Raw genomic sequence first — 19,123 nt, 5'->3', positions numbered from 1 at the left:
AGGATTTTTAGTGATTTCATTTGCTTCATTTTCCTTTATACTTGGAGGTTGCTAAAATTTAATCTTGTTTTAGATCTTTGTAAAATACTTACATGGTTTCAAAGTCAAGTGTTTAAAACATGTCTGGCTTTCATCTCTGTCTCCTCTATCCTGTTCCTCCTTCTACCCCACTGGTAACAATTTCTTTTTAATTTTATGATTTATTTTCCCTTTGTGTTTTAGAGTTGAAACTTTTCTTTCCATGCTCGAGTACATATGGGTGGGTGGCCCCACCTGCCTCTAGTCCCACTGCCCTTCACGAGTAGGAACATTTACCTTCCATCTGTGCTTTAGTGGGTGTCTCAGCTTTGGTAGCTTGTAACCAGGTCAGAGTGCAGGCAGAAGGGTTGGCGGCGTGAGTCTGCTTGGGCATTTAGTACCTGGTGAGCCAGTTAGTCTGACCTGGGTAGCGCCATTCCAGGATTAACAGTAGTAATCGCTTTTGTAAGTTTGAGGAGTACTGAGGGAAATTTGTGCCTTGCCCTCAGCATCATAACATCACCAACCTGCTGTCCAGATATTCCTATGAAATCCTTTTTTTTTTTTTTTTAAAGATTTTACTTTTAAGTAAAATAAACCCATTATGGGGCTCAAACTCACAACCCTGAGATCAAAAGTCATAATAGGCTCCATCGACTGAGCTGGCCAGTCCTGTAAAAGATTCCTGTAAAATCCTTTTTTTTTTTTTTAAGATTTTATTTATTTATTTGACAGAGAGAAATTACAAGTCCACTGAGAGGCAGGCAGAGAGAGAGAGAAAAGGAAGCAGGCTCCCTGCTGAGCAGAGAGCCCCATGCGGGACTCGATCCCAGGACCCTGAGATCATGACTGAAGGCAGTGGCTTAACCCACTGAGCCACCCAGGCACCCCAGATTCCTGTAAAATCTTAAAACAATTTTTTTTTTTTTTAAAGATTTTATTTATTTATTTGTCAGAGAGAGTGAGCGAGAGCCAGCATAGGCAGACAGAGTGGAAGGCAGAGTCAGAGGGAGAAGCAGGCTCCCTGCGGAGGGAAAGGAGCCGGATGTGGGACTCGATCCCAGGACGCTGGGATCATGACCTGAGCCGAAGGCAGCTGCCCAACCAACTGAGCCACCCAGGCATCCCTTAAAACAAATTATTAACTGAGGTTATCCCATGACTGAAGGCTTCTGTTGGTCACTGGAGAATCTCTTTAAGGATTGGTTTAGAGTCTTCGAATATTCTCTCTCAGGACATAGTTTTCTATCCCATTCTTTGGAATTTTCATTGCTGGTAGCAGAGACAAGTAATGGGAAGAAAACAACCATCCAGGAATGGGACTCTCAGTTCAAGTCCATGGGTAACAGCAGTTTGATCTGTGTGGAGAACAACATCAAACAAACAGAGTTCCCTCAGAAGTTTCTCACTCTCATTGGCTTTTTTAGAAGTTGTCTTTGTGGAAATATAAGTAACTCCGTAGAAGTACATCTGAATCTTCTCCAGAGAAGATCACCACGCTATCTGGGTTCTTCCAGATGTACTTGGAAATCAAATACATATCTCCTGAAGTGTGAACTGTTGCACGGTTCTAAGTTTCCAAGGAAAATGTGACTTCATTTAGTATCTGAATGCCTTCCTCAGAGTCCAGAGGACTGACTTCATGATATTACTACCAATGTGATCTGTTGCCTTTCCAGCAGCCAGTAAATGGGGACTGTCTTCCAAGCCAACTGCAAGTGTCTGGAGAGCATAGTCTACTGGAGCCTCTTTAAGCTGCTTCAACAGGGCGACAGCAGCCAAGCCAGAATCAGCGCCCCCGGCTCAAAGACATCCAGTTCTCCTGCCTGTCAGGTAATGTTTCTGTCACATGGAGATGTACATGTACATGCACAAGGATCCAAAGGTAGGCATGTATAGGAAGAGGAAAAGAGAGCATGAGTGAATCTGCTTCTGCAGGCAAACGTTAATTACTTTACCATCGAGGAATCACAACACATTTGCCTTGAGCTTCCGTATTAAGGATTGGTCCCCCCCATCTCTTGCAGCATCGGTTTGTCCTTTCCACTGGGTGGCTGGTAGCATGTGCACATCCACGCCCCCTGCACCAGCTCTCGTCTTCCGTCTCCCCCTCTCCTTTATAGCAAAAGTCCTTGAAAGAGTTGTCTGTACTGCTGTCTCCAGTTCTCACCTCCACAGTTTCCACGTCAAGACCCGCGAGTACATTCTCCACAGTTAGAGAGGGCATGCACCCGTTCATTTCTACAGTGATGATACTTCACCATTTCCATGGAAGCAACGTTGTCACTTGACTTTAAATCCCAAATTTGATAGTGTCCCAGAAGAAAAGGCTCTACTTTTTTTTTGGGGGGGGGGGCGAGGCTCCATTTTGATAACGGATTTGTGATGTGCTTCAGGTTAACAAGCCCTTTAGCTTCTAAACACACAGCCCCAAATCCATCTTCTATCATGGCTTTAAACAAAGGTCTGACTCCACAGGTGTCTATGCTCAGGAACGCATTTTATTTTTTTATTTCTTATTTTTTTTTTTTTAAAGATTTTTATTTATTTGACAGACAAACCACAAGTAGGCAGAGGCAGGCAGAAAGAGAGAGGAGGAGGAGGCAGGCTCCTTGCTGAGCAGAGAGCCCGATGTGAGGCTCGATCCCAGGACCCTGGGATCATGACCTGAGCCAAAGGCAGAGGCTTTAACCCACTGAGCCACCCAGGCGCCACCCAGGAACACTTTCTTATTGGTGATATCCTATAAAATAAATGCAAGCACCCCATCCAATATACAAATTATCTGCCCCGTTGTCACAACAATGAAGGATGATCTCACCATTAGTTTTGGTCTAGTGAAGGGTGCCTGTGTGGCTTAGTCATTAAGTGTCTGCTTTTGGCTCACGTCATGATCCCAGGGTCCTGGGATCAAGCCCCACATCAGGCTCCCTGCTCAGTGGGGAGCCTGCTTCTCCCTTTCCCACTCCCCCCACTTGTGTTCCCACTCTCACATGTCTCTCTCTGTCAAAAAAAAAAAAAAATAATAATAATTTTGGTCTAGTGATTCAAGTCAAAATAAATTAAAAAAGAGAAAGGGTAATTGAAAAGGAAGTGTGTTTCATCTCCTTGTGCTTGAAGATTTCACCTTGTAACAGAACCATAAGTAAAGGAGGTTTCTTTCCTCAGACTGGCTGCATACCAGACAGGGGGTCAACCACTGACTACCAGTGAAATCCAAAGCAGCAGTTGGTGCATCTGTTGACTTTCTGAAGCTGAAGTGAGTCTGGACCTCTGTGTGCGATCTCCATAGCACTTAGACGGTGGTCAGAGACGATCGTCACTGCCCTAAAGGGTGCAGATGCCACACCTGGCCCAGTGGAGCTGCTGGCTCTCTGGGAGGAAGCAGGTCGGACAGGCAGCAGGAGTGGAGGCGAGGGCTATGGATTATCTGTTGTTGTTTTTTTTTAATATAAGCATTTTTTTTTTCAAAGATTTTTATTTATTTATTTGATAGACAGAGATCAGAAGTAGGCAGAGAGGCAGGCAGAGAGAGAGAGAGAGATAGAGAGGAGGAAGCAGGCTTCCCGCTGAGCAGAGAGCCCGATGTGGGGCTCCATCCCAGGACTCTGGGATCATGACCTGAGCAGAAGGCAGAGGCTTTAACCCACTGAGCCACCCAGGCGTCAATTAATATAAGCATTACCTGTATACCTATATCTGTAGTCTTCCTTTCTTAGATAAATGGTAGCTTACATACATACTTTTCTCAACTTGATGTCTTCTTTCTTTCTTTCTTTCTTTCTTTCTGAAGAAGGCTCCACATCTAATGTGGGCCTTGAACTCACAACTTCAGGATCAGGGGTTGCAGGCTCTACCAGCTGAGCCAGCCAGACACCCCTGTCTTGATTTCTTTCTGTCAACAGTGTATCCTGGCAATTCCTTCACTGTTGTAGGTAGAGACTTTCCTGACTCCGTATTGGAGCAGCCTGATACTCTATTGTATGGGTGTTCTGGTACATTTTAAGACTAAGGGGACTAGGAAAGACTCAAAGTGGGAAATCTTTTGGAACAGGAGGCCTTTTATTTTGCTAATTTGTGGGTAACTCAAGGGTCCCAGAAGAGGCTTAGATGGCAGTGTTGTCAGAGAGATGACCAAGCATTCTTAACACAAGATTGCTGCTGCTCCTGCATAATCTCTTTGTTCTCTGAGCTGGAGAGGAGCCGGAAGGGTTTGAAAAAAGAAACAAGTTTTTCCCTCTCCTCCTATACCTCCTTGGTTTATATACTCTCTGTTACTCCATTAGGATTTTTTTTTTTTTTAAGATTTTATGTATTTATTTGACAGAGAGAAAGATAGCAAGAGAGGGACCACAAGCAAGGAGAATGGGAGAGGGAGAAGCAGGCTTCCCGCAGAGCAGGTTGCTGGATGCAGAGCTTGATGCCAGGACCCTGAGATCATGGCCCCAGCCGAAGGCAGACGCTTAGTGCCTGAGCTACTCAGGGGCTCACTCCACTATGTTTCAGAGCAAGCCTCGCGTTAACCTGGAGTACAGTGGCCTCGCACAGCAAAGGCAACCAGCAGAGTACCACAAAAGTCCTGCTTTCACCTTTGCGAAACCTCTTTCCTGATTCTTGTTATTTCTCCTCTGACTCCTTCTGGAATCAACTCATTGGGCAGGTGAGGTGTCCCATTACAAGTCTCTGACGTCAGTAAAAAATAGAATAACTTAATTCCAAAGCCCCATTATACACTAAATTCCTATATTTAGTCTCTAGTCTGTTTTCAATCCCATATCATGTTCAGCCACATTGTCCAGTAAAGCTTACGAAAGATAGTGTTTCTTTTCTTTTCTTTTTTTTTTTAGATTTTATTTATTTATTTGACAGAGAGAGAGAGAGATCACAAGTAGGCAGAGAGGGGGGAGGAAGAAGGCTGCTTGCTGAGCAGAGAGTCCGACTCAGGGCTCGATCCCAGGACCCTGAGATCATGACTTAAGCCGAAGGCAGAGGCTTAACCCACCCAGGCGCCCCAAAGACAGTGTTTCAATGACTACTATATAACAGCATAGCCAGCAACATACACATGGGTAAAACCCTCAGTGGGGCCAACAGAACAAAACTCAGGGAAAGTAGAACATAGAAGATACTTGGCTCTTCTGGTTACCTCTGTCAGCCCACTTCCTTATCCCTCCTCCCAAGAGAAGAGCTGCTACTATGGCTGGCCATCCTCTGTAGACCTAGTTACATAGATGATGGGAAACATTGTTTTGAGATGATGGGTCAAACATGAGGAAGATTTGGAAACAGTCGTGAAAAATCACAAAAGTTTGATTAAACAAAAATAGAAACACATTCCTTGTCTTCGATAGGACCAATTAACATAATAAAAATTTCAAGTCTCTCCAAATTAATATGCTAACTTAAGGTAATTCCCCAAAAAGATGCCAGCAAAATTTTTCCTGGCATTGGATCATAAGACTCATATGGAAAAATAAATAAGCAAAATATGCACGTATATCATCAAAAGGAAGAGCAATTAGAGGGGTTGGCCTTACCGTATATTAAAAATTACTGTAGAGAGCCTATAATTAAAACAATGTGGTGTTGATGCCTGGCTAGCAGACAAACCAGTGGAAACAATTTCAAGTATATATGGAAATTTAGCATATGACAAAGGAAGCATCTTAAATTATTGAGGGGAAAGATTAACTTTTTTAAAAAGTACCAGCACAACTAGAGAGCCATTTGAAAAAAATTATATATTTAGATTTGTGTCCCTTATTTTACATTAAAATATACTCCAAATAGATCCTTCATTTCAATGTAAAAAAATGAAAAGATACATTTAAGAATAAAACATGTCTATTTCTTTATTACCTGGACATGAGGAAGGCTATTGTATTATAACTCAAATTCCAGAAGCCATGGACAGAGATTGGTACATTTAAGTACTTCTCTATACATCTAATATCTAATGTGTTTATCTATATCTACATACATGCAGACAAATATAAACTTTTACTTGGCAAAGCCATCATAAGCAAAGTCAAAAGACAAGTGAAAAACTGGCAGAAAATATTTTCAGCTTAAATTACACAAAATAGTTAAGTTCTATCAATGCATAACAAAGAATAAAGAAGAGTATTGATAGATGCTACATGGATGGACCTCAAAAACACGCTAAGAGAAAGAAGCCAGTTACAGAAGCTCACATACTGTGTGGAACACCGGACCCTGGGATCCTGACCTGAGCCCAAGGCAGGAGCTTAACCAACTGAGCCCCCCAGGCTCCCCTGTGCAATACCATGTATATGGAACATCTAGACTAGGCAAATCCATAGAGATGGAGATGGAGAGTAGATTAGTGGTCAAGTAGGGCTGGGTGGGGTAGGGGTAAGGATTGAGGCTGAGGGATGATGGCTAATGGGTCAAAGGTTTCTTTTGGGGTAATAAAGATGTTCCCAAGTGGTGATGGTTGCGTATCTATAAACACACTGCTTACTGAATGGCGCTCTTTAAATGGGTGACCATGATGCTATGTAAATCATATCGTAATAAAATTGTTAAAAAGTCAAAGACAAAAACCTGGTAGGAAAATGGCCAGAAATACTGAGACCGTTCCCAAGAGATGACAGGTAATTGCCTTTGAAACATTGGAAAAAGTATTCAGCATCATTCTTCATCAAGGCGATGCAAATGCAGCAGAGGGCTGATTTATTTTCGGACTGGGGCAATAAAGATAATATTTTCTTAGGAGTAAAGGTTGGACAGGTTTCTTGCAGCTCCCTTATATAAGATTGGGGGTTTTCTAGACTCAGGTTTCCTCTGCTGTTGCACAGACTCTCCTGGGCACATCATCCACGTGGGCTGCTCCACATCATCCCCATGGGACTTGGGGTGGGGACAAGATGAACCAATGCCAGCATGGGGCTCAGGCTCCTGCTCTGCCATAAGTAATGGCTTCTTTTGTTTTTGACTGAAAGTCTAAAGTCTGCTGGCAGCACCTACTGAGGCTAACTTGTTAGCATGCGGGTAAGGTGAAATCTCACAGCCTTCCCACTTCTAGATAGCTCCAAGTGCAAAAGCCTGAAAAAAAGTCACATTACATTGGTAATCCTGGGGATAAACAGGTATTCTTATTTTTTAAAAGGCTTTATTTTGGGGGCGTCTGGGTGGCTCAGTCGGTTGGTTAAGCATCCAACTCTTAGCTCAGGTTTTGATCTCAGGGTTATGAGTTCAAGCCCCATGTTGGGCTCTGTGCTGGGCATGGCACCTACTTAAAATAATAATAATGATAATAATAAATATAAAAGCCTTTATTTTGAAGTTATCTCTACACCCAACATGGGACTCAAACCGTGCTCAAACTCAAACTCAAACTCAAATTAATTTATTTTAAATTTATTTATTTATTTGAGAGAGAGCAAAAGAGTGCATAAACGGGGGTAGGTCAGGGTGGGGAGGGGCAGAGGGAGAAGCAGACACTCTGCTGAGCAGGGAGTCTGATGTGGGGCTCAATCCCACGACTCTGAGATCGCCTGAGCCCAAGTCAGGTGCTCCAGCTCAACCAGCTGAGCCACCCACGCACACCCAGATATTCTTAAACATTGCTAGCAAGATTGCAAAGTAGTAAAACCTCCCTGGAGGGAAAATTGGGCAATATTTAGCAAAATTATTATATATGTATTTATCCTGTGATTCACTGATCTTTCTAGGAACCTAGCTGAAGAAAGACTTTCACAAATGCAAAATATGATTTGCACATACTCTGCATGGGGAGATTATTTGTAATGAGAAAAGTTTGAAAACAAATCCAAGTATCCATCACTAGAAGACTGAATAAACTAGGGCATATCCACACATAAACATATTTGTATATACTTGTACATATATATATGTACTTATTTTCATGAAAAAGGGAAGAGTAAACAAGACATTTTTGAAAATGGAAATGATTCCTATGAGGATTGGTAGAGGGTATAAGGAATAAAGGTGGGAGCAAGAATTTAATTCTCTGGGTATCCTTTTTATGTAGCTTTGACTTTTGAACCATGTAAATGATTTAAATATTCAAAAAATAAAATTAAGTGAAATAAGAAAAAAAATCCTAAAATTGAACATGAACAGAAACCAGTGACCTGAATATAAAACCCAGTCGTGGGGTGCCTCGGTGGCTCAGCTGGTTAAGCCTTTGCCTTCAGCTCAGGTTATGATCTCAGGGTCCTGGGATTGAGCCCTGCATTGGGCTCTCTGCTCAGCGGGGAGCCTGCTTCTCCCTCTCTCTCTGCCTGCCTCTCTGCCTACTTGTGATCTCTCTCTGTCAAGTAAATAATACAATCTTTTAAAAATCAAACAAACAAAACAGTCACACTGAGAAAATATTATTATTTTTTAGATTTTATTTTTAAGTCATCTCTACACCCAATGTGGGGCTCAAACTTACAACCTCAAGATCAAGAGTCACACTCAACTGACTGAGCCAGCCAGGCACCCTGAAAAAATAATTACTTAAAGTTACTTTGGAACATAGAACACTGTAACATTTTCCTCATATAAAGTCTAAGGACAAATAAAAGTACAAAGAAAGGTATTTTGAATTGCATTCTGTAGGTTATTGTTAGTAATATTGTTGTTCTTCTGCATTTGCATATTATAAAATAAAACAAGGAGATATTAATATTATTAGGAACCAAGATGTCCAAGTTAAGAAGATATGGGGAAAAAAAGCACTATATGGGTGCCTGAGTGGCCCAGTGGGTAGAACATGTGACTCTTGATCTTGGGATTGTGAGTTCAAGCCCCATGTTGGGTGTGGAGATTACTTAAAAATAATATCTTAGAAAAGAAAAAGCACTATAATGCTAATTTTGAGTTGGAATTATTAATATAAACTCATTATATATAGTCTTTATATGTAGTCATTATATATAGTCCTGAGAGTCAGGCATAGGAGATACAAAGATGAATCATAAAGGTAGAGGCTTTACTATGATAGAGTTTATAGGCGGCTGGGTGACTTGATTAGTTAAGTGTCTGTCTGCTTCTCCCTCTTCCTCTGTTCACAGCTCCCCTGCTTGCATGCGCTCTCTTAAATAAATAAATAAATAAATAAATAAATTCTTAGAAAGAAAAAGGAAAGAATACAAGTGCTCAGAGTGAGGACAACTTGTGCTCCGAATGAGCAGTTTGGATCACTCCACATGTGTGGGAAGTTTCAGGCTTCTGGTGAGAGGAAAGAAACACACAGGCTTGTGCTGAGTTGTTCCGGCTTGTACTTAAAAGCAGCAATGCCTGCCCCTCCCAGACAAGACTGAGAAATGTTTTGTGCCTTTCCATCTCTCTCTAATAAGAAACATCTTGCTTTGGAGCCACACAAGTTTCAAAAGGAACTGTCAGCTCGTTTTCAGCCCAGCTCACAATTTTCATGGGAAAAGAGATCTTGTGGCACTTGGAGTGATGGTGTCCCTCATCAGGATTAGGCCAGTGACTGAATTTAAGGTGGAGAAATCATGAGCTAGATCTAAAGTGAGAGAGCTCCAGGCTGCGCCTTCATGGCGTGTGTCTTGTAAGGTGTGCGAAGGGGAGAGGACCCCTGTATGTACCCTGTGTATACCGTACCAATAAAGCTCAGTGACTGTAAAATTTCCTTGCAAAGTCTAGCACTCATGAAAGATTTACAAGTGGAGATAGGAATCTCCCTTTTCATACAATGTGATAAGGAGTTTCAGGTTTCTGGATGTCTGGCCTATGAGGTGTTCACCATCTAAAAAGTTAGTGCTTGAGAGCAGTTACCCAGTGAACCAACAGATACCTAGGAACTCGTACCAATTGAAGCTGGGTGGTCCCCAAATGAAAGTGAACACAAAGTCAGCAGATTAATGTTGAGTTAGCCATATCATAAGCAAACCCTAGTCAGCTGGACACAGGCTTGGGAGTGAGTAAGGACCCAAAGGGCAATACGAAGGATGGGGACCTTCTAGGCCGTGGTGTGCAGGTAAATGCTTAACAGCAGATTCTCTGGGAGAGTGGGAGGGGAAGAGGCCCCAATTTGTAGTTTTCTGTTTTTCCACAGGTTGGTTTCAAGCTGTGGAGAATTTAACCAGCAAGACTCCTGACAATTCAACAATGGGTTCTCCTATTTCTGTCCATGGGTATCTCCTGATTCTGTCCGGCTCCAGCAGCTTACAGGTACCATAGTTAAGAGGTAACAAGCTGTCAACAATCCAGAACCTTAAACCGAAAGAGGTAAAGGAGAATGATGAGGAAAATTACAAAAATACGCATACAAATTGAAGTGCGATGATGTGTAGCACTAGTCCCCTGACTTCCCATGTTCCCTGGGGCTTGGGCTGTTGCCTTCATCCAGTCATTAGTTTATTCTGATAGTCTTGAGCAGAAGCTGTTTTCCTGCAGTTTTCTGCTTCCGGAGGACTCCTCAGAACCCTCAGGTTAAGGTCTGTAGCAGGAACAGTCCTTCTGACTCAAGAAGGGCTGCTTTCTCCTTCATTAGCCAGCAGGGAAGCAAGGGTCAGCATTCCGGACAGCAGCTGGCCAGTTAGTTGCATATAGTGCCAGCCAGGCATCATTCCCACTGAGGCCAAGGACAGCCTTTTTCTCATGTCTCTTTAAGATGACATCTTGGAGTTTCATTTATTTCATTTTTATTTTTTAAAAGGTTTTATTTATTTATTTGAGATAGCACAAGAGAGTGAGCAAGCATGGGCAGGGGTGGGGAGGGCAGAGGGAGAGGGAGAAGCAGGTTCCCCACTGAGCAGGGAGGCTGATGTGATGTGCAGGGCTTGATCCCAGAGAGCCGGGATCATGACCCAAGCCAAACGCAAATGCCCAACCAACTGAGCCACCCAGGCTCCCCTCCTCTGGGTTTTAAATAGTGGATAGGTTTGTTTTATAGGATGTTTTAGAAAAGCTACTTACATCTGTTGATAAAATTGTGCAATGATTCCACTTACATGAGATATCTAGAATAGTCAAGTTCATAGGGATAGTAGAGTGGTGGTGGCTAGGGTCTGGGGAAAGAGGAAAAGGGAGCAGTTAGTGTTCAGTGAACATACAGTTTCTGTTTTGCAAGATGAGAAAAGTTCTGGCAATGGATGGTGGTGATAGTTTATACACTGTACTATACACTTAAAAATGGTTAAAATGGTAAAATTTAAATTAATTATAATTTACCAGAACTTCAAAAAGGTTCAAAAACTGAATGTATCACGTGAGTCATTTTTAATATTTGGCTATAACAGCCTGTAATAAGGCAAAGTCTAAAACGGGGGACAACATTCCCAGGCAGATAAGATGCCAAACTATTAGTTCATAGGTTGAGAATCAGTGGGCTGGCGATGGAGTTGATTTCATTGTCACTAAGGCAAAAGGCAACAGTTTAGGTCAAGTTCCAGAGTTTCTAAAAATTTAACTAGAATTGAAAGTTCGATGTGTCTTTTCTGTATTACCTGGGGATTGAGGATGATGTGGGCAGTGAAGTAAAGTATTGAGACTTACAAAGCTTCTTAATAAAAATTCCAATGAAATGAATGTTTCTGCCCCTAAAAAGAGGGAAAGTGAAGATTGTTGGGGCAATTTTACACAATGCATTCGGAGGTGCTCCAGGAATCTTTGGTTCTATTCTCTTTCCTATCTTAAGTTTTGTCAGGATTTTATTGCAATCAGGGTATGATGTGCACTAGAAACATCGTAGACTATGCTTTGACGTGTTTCCACTTCCACTGTTGGATTAAGGTGGTCACCAAGCTGTCTTTGCTATGGTAGTAAGACTGAAGAGCTTGTCTACTGTGTGGTGGTTACACCACTGCTGGGATGGGACAGGGTGGGATCCCTCTTGAAGTATGACCACATCATTAATTTAGAAGGACATAATCAATGGTTACTTTGGGAGAGAACGTGTTATGGACTTGAAGGACATTGACAAGCCTCCAGGGTCTTTTTAAGTCATAAAGTATACTGTGTTTGGCCTTGACTGACAATGGTATTAAATCCCAGATACAATAATTTATAGAAAATTACCATGCCAGTTTTAGTTCATAGCAATTGGGTGTCTCAGCAGTCTTTAATCAAGAAGTGGGAGCAATGAAACAGCTGCTGAGGGGGTCAGTGGCAAGTGTGCAGAAGGGAGTTAACATAGCAAGACTGAAGTGACTCTCTTTAGAAGGGCCTGCTTGCAAAGTTGGCCGTTGACTGGATTTTGGGAGTGTTCCTACTGTTCCCCACTGATAAGGGTGTCCACTGTGCTCAGAACATGCAAACAATGTGGTTTATGCTGAACACCTGCTTTCCTTTTGGGTATCTGGTGTTTTGGTACCTGCTAAGCGGAGGGTGCTTACACGACTAGTCCTCAATAGAAACATTGGTCCCTGAGACTCTAATAGTCTTCACTGGGCAGAAGCATGGCACATACACATTTTCATTGCTGGGTGATGAGTGTGCTCTGTGTGACCCTGCATGGGACAGTGTTACGGGCTGAAGGTGTCCTCTACCCCCATCCCCTGAAATTCATTGGTTAAAGCCCTAATCCCCAGTGTGACTGTATTTGGAGATAAGGCTTCTATGGAAGTAATTAGAAGTTAAATGTGATCATTAGGGTCAGACTCTGAACTGACAGGATTAGTGACTTTAGAAGGAGAGATATTAGAGAGCTAGCTCTCTCTTTCACTCTCCTCGCACAGGCACGTGGTGGAAAGGGGGTGTGAAGACACGATGAGAAGGCATCTGTCTATAAGCCAGGGAAAGCTCTCACCAGAAACAGAATTGGCCAGCACCGTGATCTGATACCTCTTGTTTCCAGAACTGTGAGAAAATAGATCCCTGTTGTTTAAGCTACCCAGTCTGTGGTATTTTGTTATGGTAGCTCTAGGAAACACAGTCTCCCTCATGGCAGACTGTCTCGCAAATTCAGACCAGTATTCCCATACATTGTTTCATCCCTTTATTACTTATGTTTGTGTTCTGCAGTAATATGAGATTGTTTCACCTATGTCAAAGCTGTTATGAAAGTAGTATCAAACTGGGTATATTCTTCAGGAATTTATTATTTGTTTATTTATGCTCTCTTTCATATTTGTGGGATTTATCCACGTGGATACTTTTGCACTAGTTCTAGAACAGTGCAAAATACTTTTTTGGTGGGGAGGTTGCAGAGGGAGAGAGAGAATCTTAAGCAGGCTTCAGGCCAGCACAGAGCCTGATGCAGGGCTCAGCCTCAGAACCCTGAGATCATGACCTGAGCCAAAATCAAGAGCCCAATGCTTAATGGATCGAACCACCCAGGTGCCCCAATTTTCTGAAATGCAAGTGCAAGATCACTTTCTGGATTAAGATACTTCAGGTTTTCCACCTCAAGAAAGAGGAATGGAAAACACAAGGCATCTAAAGAGAGCAAGTAAAGGACAGAGTGTGGCACACGGCCGTGTCTTTCCATGCTTCCAGGTGGGAATCCCTGCACTGCTAGATCTTTTGCTTCCTCAAGAAAAGTAGAACATTTGTGGGCACACCACATATATGCACACATTGAGGTGGTCACAGAGACACAGAGACACACACACAAAGGACCAAGACAAACGTGGCCTTGTGCCATATGGGGCCCACATTTTGCCACATTGTGATTTCTCGCCTTGAAGATGAAAACCCCAGACTCCATAGTATAAAATATACTTTCTTCGGGATCTGGTCTTTCCTCTTCCTTCAGCTTTGTCTCCAAACACTCATTTGCTCAGAACATTCTCTGGCATAGAAGAGCATTCAATAAATATTATTATTGGGGCACCTGGGTGGCTCAGTGGGTTAAGCCGCTGCCTTCGGCTCAGGTCATGATCTCAGGGTCCTGGGATCGAGTCCCGCATCGGGCTCTCTGCTCAGCAGGGAGCCTGCTTCCCTCTCTCTCTCTGCCTGCCTCTCTGCCTACTTGTGATCTCTCTCTCAAATAAATAAATAAATAAATCTTTAAAAAAATTATTATTTTATCCACTCTCTTTTATTTATTTATTTATTTTTTGAAGATTTTATTTCTTTATTTGAAAGAGAGAGAGAGAATGAGATTGAGCATGAGTGGGGCGGGGCAGCGGGAGAGGGATAGGCAGACTCCCCACTGCTCCCTGGGAGCCTGACCGGGGGAGGGGGAGCTCCATCCCACAGAATCATGACCTGAGCCAAAGGCAGCTGCTTCACCACCTGAGCCCCTAGCCACCTCCACTCTCTCTTTCATCTGAGTCAGAAATGGACTCTTTGTAGCTCTTTTCATCTTTTGGGATCCAGTCAAGTTTATTCTTAATCTACACATATTAAAAAGAGTAAGCAAGAAAGTTTCCTAAGTAACAGTATTTACAAGTGTTACTGGTTCTCTCAGTGCAGATATGAAAGGGTTGGGGAATTCTTACTTTGCTAAAAGACAATAGTTATAAGCTATTGCCAATGGTTTTCTGTGAAAGTAAAAATTGTTATGCATAGGTACCAGGCAGGGCCCCATGCATATTTGAGAATTTTCCCAAGATCTTCTATAATAGTTGGTTTCAATTCTCATGTCAATAACTTGTGGCCAGGGGTGCCTTGCTGGCTCAGTTGGTTAAGCAGTTGCCTCTTGATTTCATCTAGGGTCATGCATGATCTCAGGGTCCTGGGATCAAGCCCTGTGTTGGGTTCCCACCTCAGTAGGAGTCTGCTGGAGATTCTCTGTCTCCCTCTGCCCCTATCACTTGCATTCTCCCCCCCCCCCCAAATAAAAAAATCTTAAAAATAAAAAAGAATAGTTGTGCCAAATTCTCTACTTTCAGTGATGGGGCATAATGGCATTTGGGGTCTCTAGGAATTAGTATCAGTTCAGAGCCAGGAATCCCTGAAAACCCTGGTTATTTTTCCTTCCTTGGTGCATTCTCACATTAGTCAATGGCCATAGGCTCCTTTCAGAGGATCGGAGAAAGAGCTATTAAAATCGTCTGCTTGATGCATTGGCAAGGTAGACAAGTTGGAGTTTGAGGGATAGCTGAGAAGCCAAATATATCTGGTTGCCAAATGGGAATGAGAAGGATCTTGTGGAGGGGTCAGTAAGAAGCTGTTACCCTGGGGGCACCTATGTGGCCCATTCTGTTAGCCATCCAACTCTTGGTTTTGGCTCAGGTCATGATCTCAGTTTGTGTCATGATCTCAGTTTGTGAGATCGAGCCCCTCCTCAGGCTCCTTGCTCAGTGCAGAGCTGCTTGAGATTCTGTGCCTCTCCCACTGCCCCTCCCCCTGCTCTCTCTCTCTCTCTCAAATAAACAGTCTTTCTTTAAAAAAAAAAAAAAAAAGGCTGTTACCTTTGGTTAGTTATCCCTCTGCCTCTGCAGTCAAGCATCCAGGGCTGGGGCCAGGGTTGCTGGTGGTGGCCAGGGCTAGCAGGTAGGAAAAACAAACCGGATGCAGGGTTGTATCTAAGGACAAACTGAAACTTTCTAGGAAACTATGTTACTTATCTTATGGTAATAGCTCTTCTGGGAGAAATGGCTACTATTTACTCTTGCCTTCAAAGTATCTTACAAGATCTTCTTTTGGTTAACTCTAACCAAGAACCACAGAGGGAAGGGGAGTTGAGGAAACATGGTTTCCAATCCAGCATACCTAGTCTGCATCTATTCTGGCTCAAAGCGAGCCAAATATGTGTAGCTCTAAAGTCAGGGTCTCTTGGTGGAGGACAAGCTCACTATTTGTTGTGCCTATGGCGGCTCGTGATTCCCTGATTTACAACCCGGACTTCTCTCTGCTCCATACCCACCACACAATAGTATAGCAGCCAGGTAAATGTAAGAAGATACATTGGGGGGCACCTGGGTGGCTCAGTCATTAAGCCTCTGCCTTCAGCTCAGGTCATGATCCCACGGTCTTGGGAGCAAGCCCTGCATTGGACTCCCTGCTCGGTGGGAAGCCTGCTTCTCCCTCTCCCACTCCCCCTCTTTGTGTTCCTTCTCTCTCTGTGTTTCTCTCTGTCAAATAAATAAATAAGATCTTTAAAAAAAAAAAAAAAGGTACATTGGATCAAGAGTAAGAGCTAGAACTCTGGCAGCTAGAAAATGATGTAAACATACTTTCAAAATTCTGAGCAACAGTTATGCTTCTGCCCTCATGGGGTAACTGCCTCTAGCTGGTTCCGTATTGAGTCACTGTCAAGATGGTTAAAGTGGACAAAGTACATGGAACAACTGTTTTCAGACATTTCAGACAGGAAGTGGGTTTTGGAGATCATAAACATCGCAAATGGGTGGCACAGCTCAGACAGGGTAGAACTGTCCAGCTTCAAGTGCCGCTCAATGTTCCTTTGAAAACACTGTGCTCAAAGTACAAGGTTGTATTAGTGATAGCGATAGTGAGATTGTCCAAAAACTGGAAAATAACCATTTTCCCAAAGAGGTATATTGCCAATAAGAGTCATTAGCTCTCAGCTTCTTGTTTCCTATTTTGGGGTTGTCCCTGTTACCACCATTCTTCTCAGATTTCATTATGTCAGCCTCCCACTTCTGGATACTAAATTATGAGTTGGTTACGTTACAGTTTTGGTTGCTGTAGTGAAGGCAGAAGTAACAATGATTTAAACTGTAGTGAAGGCAGAAGTAACAATGATTTAAACAAGATAAAAATCTGTTGCTGAACCCTCCATGCATTAGACATGACCCCACAGGGTCAGGGTCCTGGGTTCCTCCTGTCACTTGTTCTGCCATCTTCAACATGGGGCTCCTGTCTTGGAGTCCAGATGGCTGCTCCAGCACTCACCAGGATGTGAGTTTTCAGGAAGGACAGGAGAGGAAACGGAGGGCATGCCTCTACTCTTGAAGGGCACAACCCTTCCATTCCATAATCAGCCCTTCGTCACATGGCCATATCTTCTGTAAAGAAGGCGGGATATTGCAGCCTTTGGCTCAGCGGCCTGTGTGCAGCTAAAACTTAGGAACTCTCTTAGTTTAAGAAATAAGCGGAGAATAGATACGAGACAATTAGTTTCTGCCATAAATGCCTTTCATGAAAAGAGCTTCCATATGACAAAACAGACAGGATCTAAAGAGAACCAATCCAAAGGTTAAAATAAGAAAGAAAAAAAGAAAAGTAGATTTTTTGGTAAGAAGTGATTCCAGACTTAGATACATCAATGAGAAATCCTGTGAAACTGATACTTTTTATTTTGTCTGTCATGAAAATTCCTACTTACATTTTACAGTTCCATTAAGTGTCACCTCTCTGATATCCCCGAATATTTTGTTTGTATCTCTGGGCATTTGCCATGCTGTAACATACTCGAGGTCTCTCTTAGCTTTGTCACACTCTCAAGGTGACTCTGAAGTAGTATCAGAATAGTGAGGATCAGAGCTTCTGATACTGGCTTATTTGTAGTCAAGATGACCTGATGTCTGAGATTTGCTTTAAAATACTCCAGTGAAAGATGGAAAAGGGGGAATAGATGAAACAAGACTGAGAAATGGTTGATTTGTTGGAGAGAGAAACCCTGTTTCTGTCTTTTGTGTCTTTTGTGCATGTTTACAAATTTGTAATATAACAAAGCAAAAGACCAAGCCTTGAAGACAGCCAGACCTGGGTTCAAACCCTAGTGTCACCACCTACTAGCTAAATGACTTTACCTCTCTATAAATTCGGTTTTTCAAGATGGAAATACTGTGTGGGCCTTTAGGATTCTTGTAAAGACGAAAAGAGACAGAATTCGAGACATCTACCACGAGGTCTGGCTCTTAGTAGCTGCTGGTAAAGCAACAGAAACAGACCGGGTTTGGGCCGATTCCTCTGACCCGCATTTACTACGAGGCAAAGGTAGATCTTGAGCTCTGATCCATGATTTCTAGACCTAGAGCGTCTTCTCTGTTCTCACACTCATTCAGAAACCTCGTCTTGACTTGCAGTTCATGCCTTCGAAGAAAAGGAACATAATCTGGAACCTGGGACACTCGGTCCTGTAGGGTGTCCCCGGGGCCTGGGCGGCTAACTGAGGCGGAGCGGTCTGGCCGCCGGCCGGGAGCTAGGCGGACGCCGGCTCAGGACCGGCTTTAACCCTGGCAGGCGCGGACCAGCTGCGGCCAGAACCCAGGCGCGCTCCCCGCCGCGCTCGCCCCCGGCCCGCTCGAACCGGCTCCCGCCCGCCGCGAATTTGTCCGGGTCGGCGGGTCGCCCCCCTTCCCACTCCTGCGCGGCAGGGGGCGGGGCCGCGGTCCCGGCGCGTGATTGGCCGAAGCGCTAGCGCTCCCCTTCTCCGCCCCCTTCGGCGGGGTGAGAGGTCAGCGGAGCGCCGGTCGGCAGGGGCGACAATGGCGGGGCTCTGGGTGCGGACGGCGGTGCTGGTAGCGGCCGGGCGGCGTGGACGGCGGTGGCCGCAGCCGCTGATGAGGGGCGCAGCGCTGTGGACCCTGAAGGTGAGGAGCGGCCGGGCGCGCCGCGGGCCTGCGCTCCGCTGGACTCGCAGCCCGCACCGCCTGGGGGTGGCCGGTCGGGCGGAGAGCGCCCCGCGGTTATGCCGGCTGCGCCGCGGCCCGGTTCGGCAGCAGTCGGCGACCCTCGTCCCTCTTCCTGCGAGGTCGCGCTGGAGCGCCCCCGAGCCGGGGCCGCCCGCCGCAGCCCTTACCCCGAGGCTGGTGGAGGGCAGAGGGGCCTAGCCAGCCGGCCGGCGTGCGCTTTCGGCTCGCGCGCGGGGAGCGGCTGACAGCGGTCGGCCCTGGTGTCCGGCCATTCCCGGGCGCCGGTTCTCCTGCGGTAGCGGCTTCGGCGTGATCTCGAGCTTCCCGGCGTGACTTTTTAAGGGTCCTTACGGTTTCCATTTTCTCTTGCCTCTTTCCAAATTTGAAGGGACGCTGGGTTGCCGCTCAAGTAGAGTTAGGGTTGTGAGTTTTTCTCATTCTTTAAAGTATCTGCGATGGCAGGATTGTTGCTGCCTTTTACGTTTGAGAGCCCGTTTTAATTGTATTACACCGTGGTCTGCTGTATATGCACCCTGTGAATTTATTTTTCTTTTCTCTGTAGTAGTTAGCCGGAGTTTTGTACTGCGCTAAACACATTTGTCACTGTTCTGTATGTCCCAGGGTTTCGTGGTGGCAGCCTTGGCTCTTATGTTGGAGTGATTGTGGGTGGCCGT

The 19,123-nt window shown here is 44.3% G+C and overlaps 1 protein-coding gene and 1 pseudogene across 2 annotated transcripts in view; one reads left to right on the top strand and one right to left on the bottom strand.

Annotated features, from left to right (window-relative positions):
• Nucleotides 1-2,245, bottom strand: part of LOC131814106 (asparagine synthetase [glutamine-hydrolyzing]-like) — a 44,064-nt pseudogene extending 41,819 nt beyond the window's left edge.
• The window catches only part of PCCA (propionyl-CoA carboxylase subunit alpha), a 414,664-nt gene continuing 397,293 nt past the window's right edge, over nt 1,753-19,123 (top strand). The window contains exons 1-2 of one of the 2 annotated variants that reach the window (XM_059143714.1): nt 1,753-1,851; nt 10,073-10,188. In XM_059143714.1, the coding sequence (XP_058999697.1) occupies nt 10,126-10,188 (63 nt within the window). In that variant the 5' untranslated portion in view covers nt 1,753-1,851; nt 10,073-10,125. Of the gene's footprint in view, nt 1,852-10,072; nt 10,189-18,252; nt 18,408-19,123 lie in introns of those variants that run through there. The other variant, XM_059143713.1, reaches the window with a different exon arrangement.

Source organism: Mustela lutreola, chromosome 13, assembly GCF_030435805.1.
Source record: "Mustela lutreola isolate mMusLut2 chromosome 13, mMusLut2.pri, whole genome shotgun sequence".
Taxonomy (NCBI): domain Eukaryota; kingdom Metazoa; phylum Chordata; class Mammalia; order Carnivora; family Mustelidae; genus Mustela; species Mustela lutreola.
This window is presented reverse-complemented; position numbering and strand designations above follow the sequence as displayed.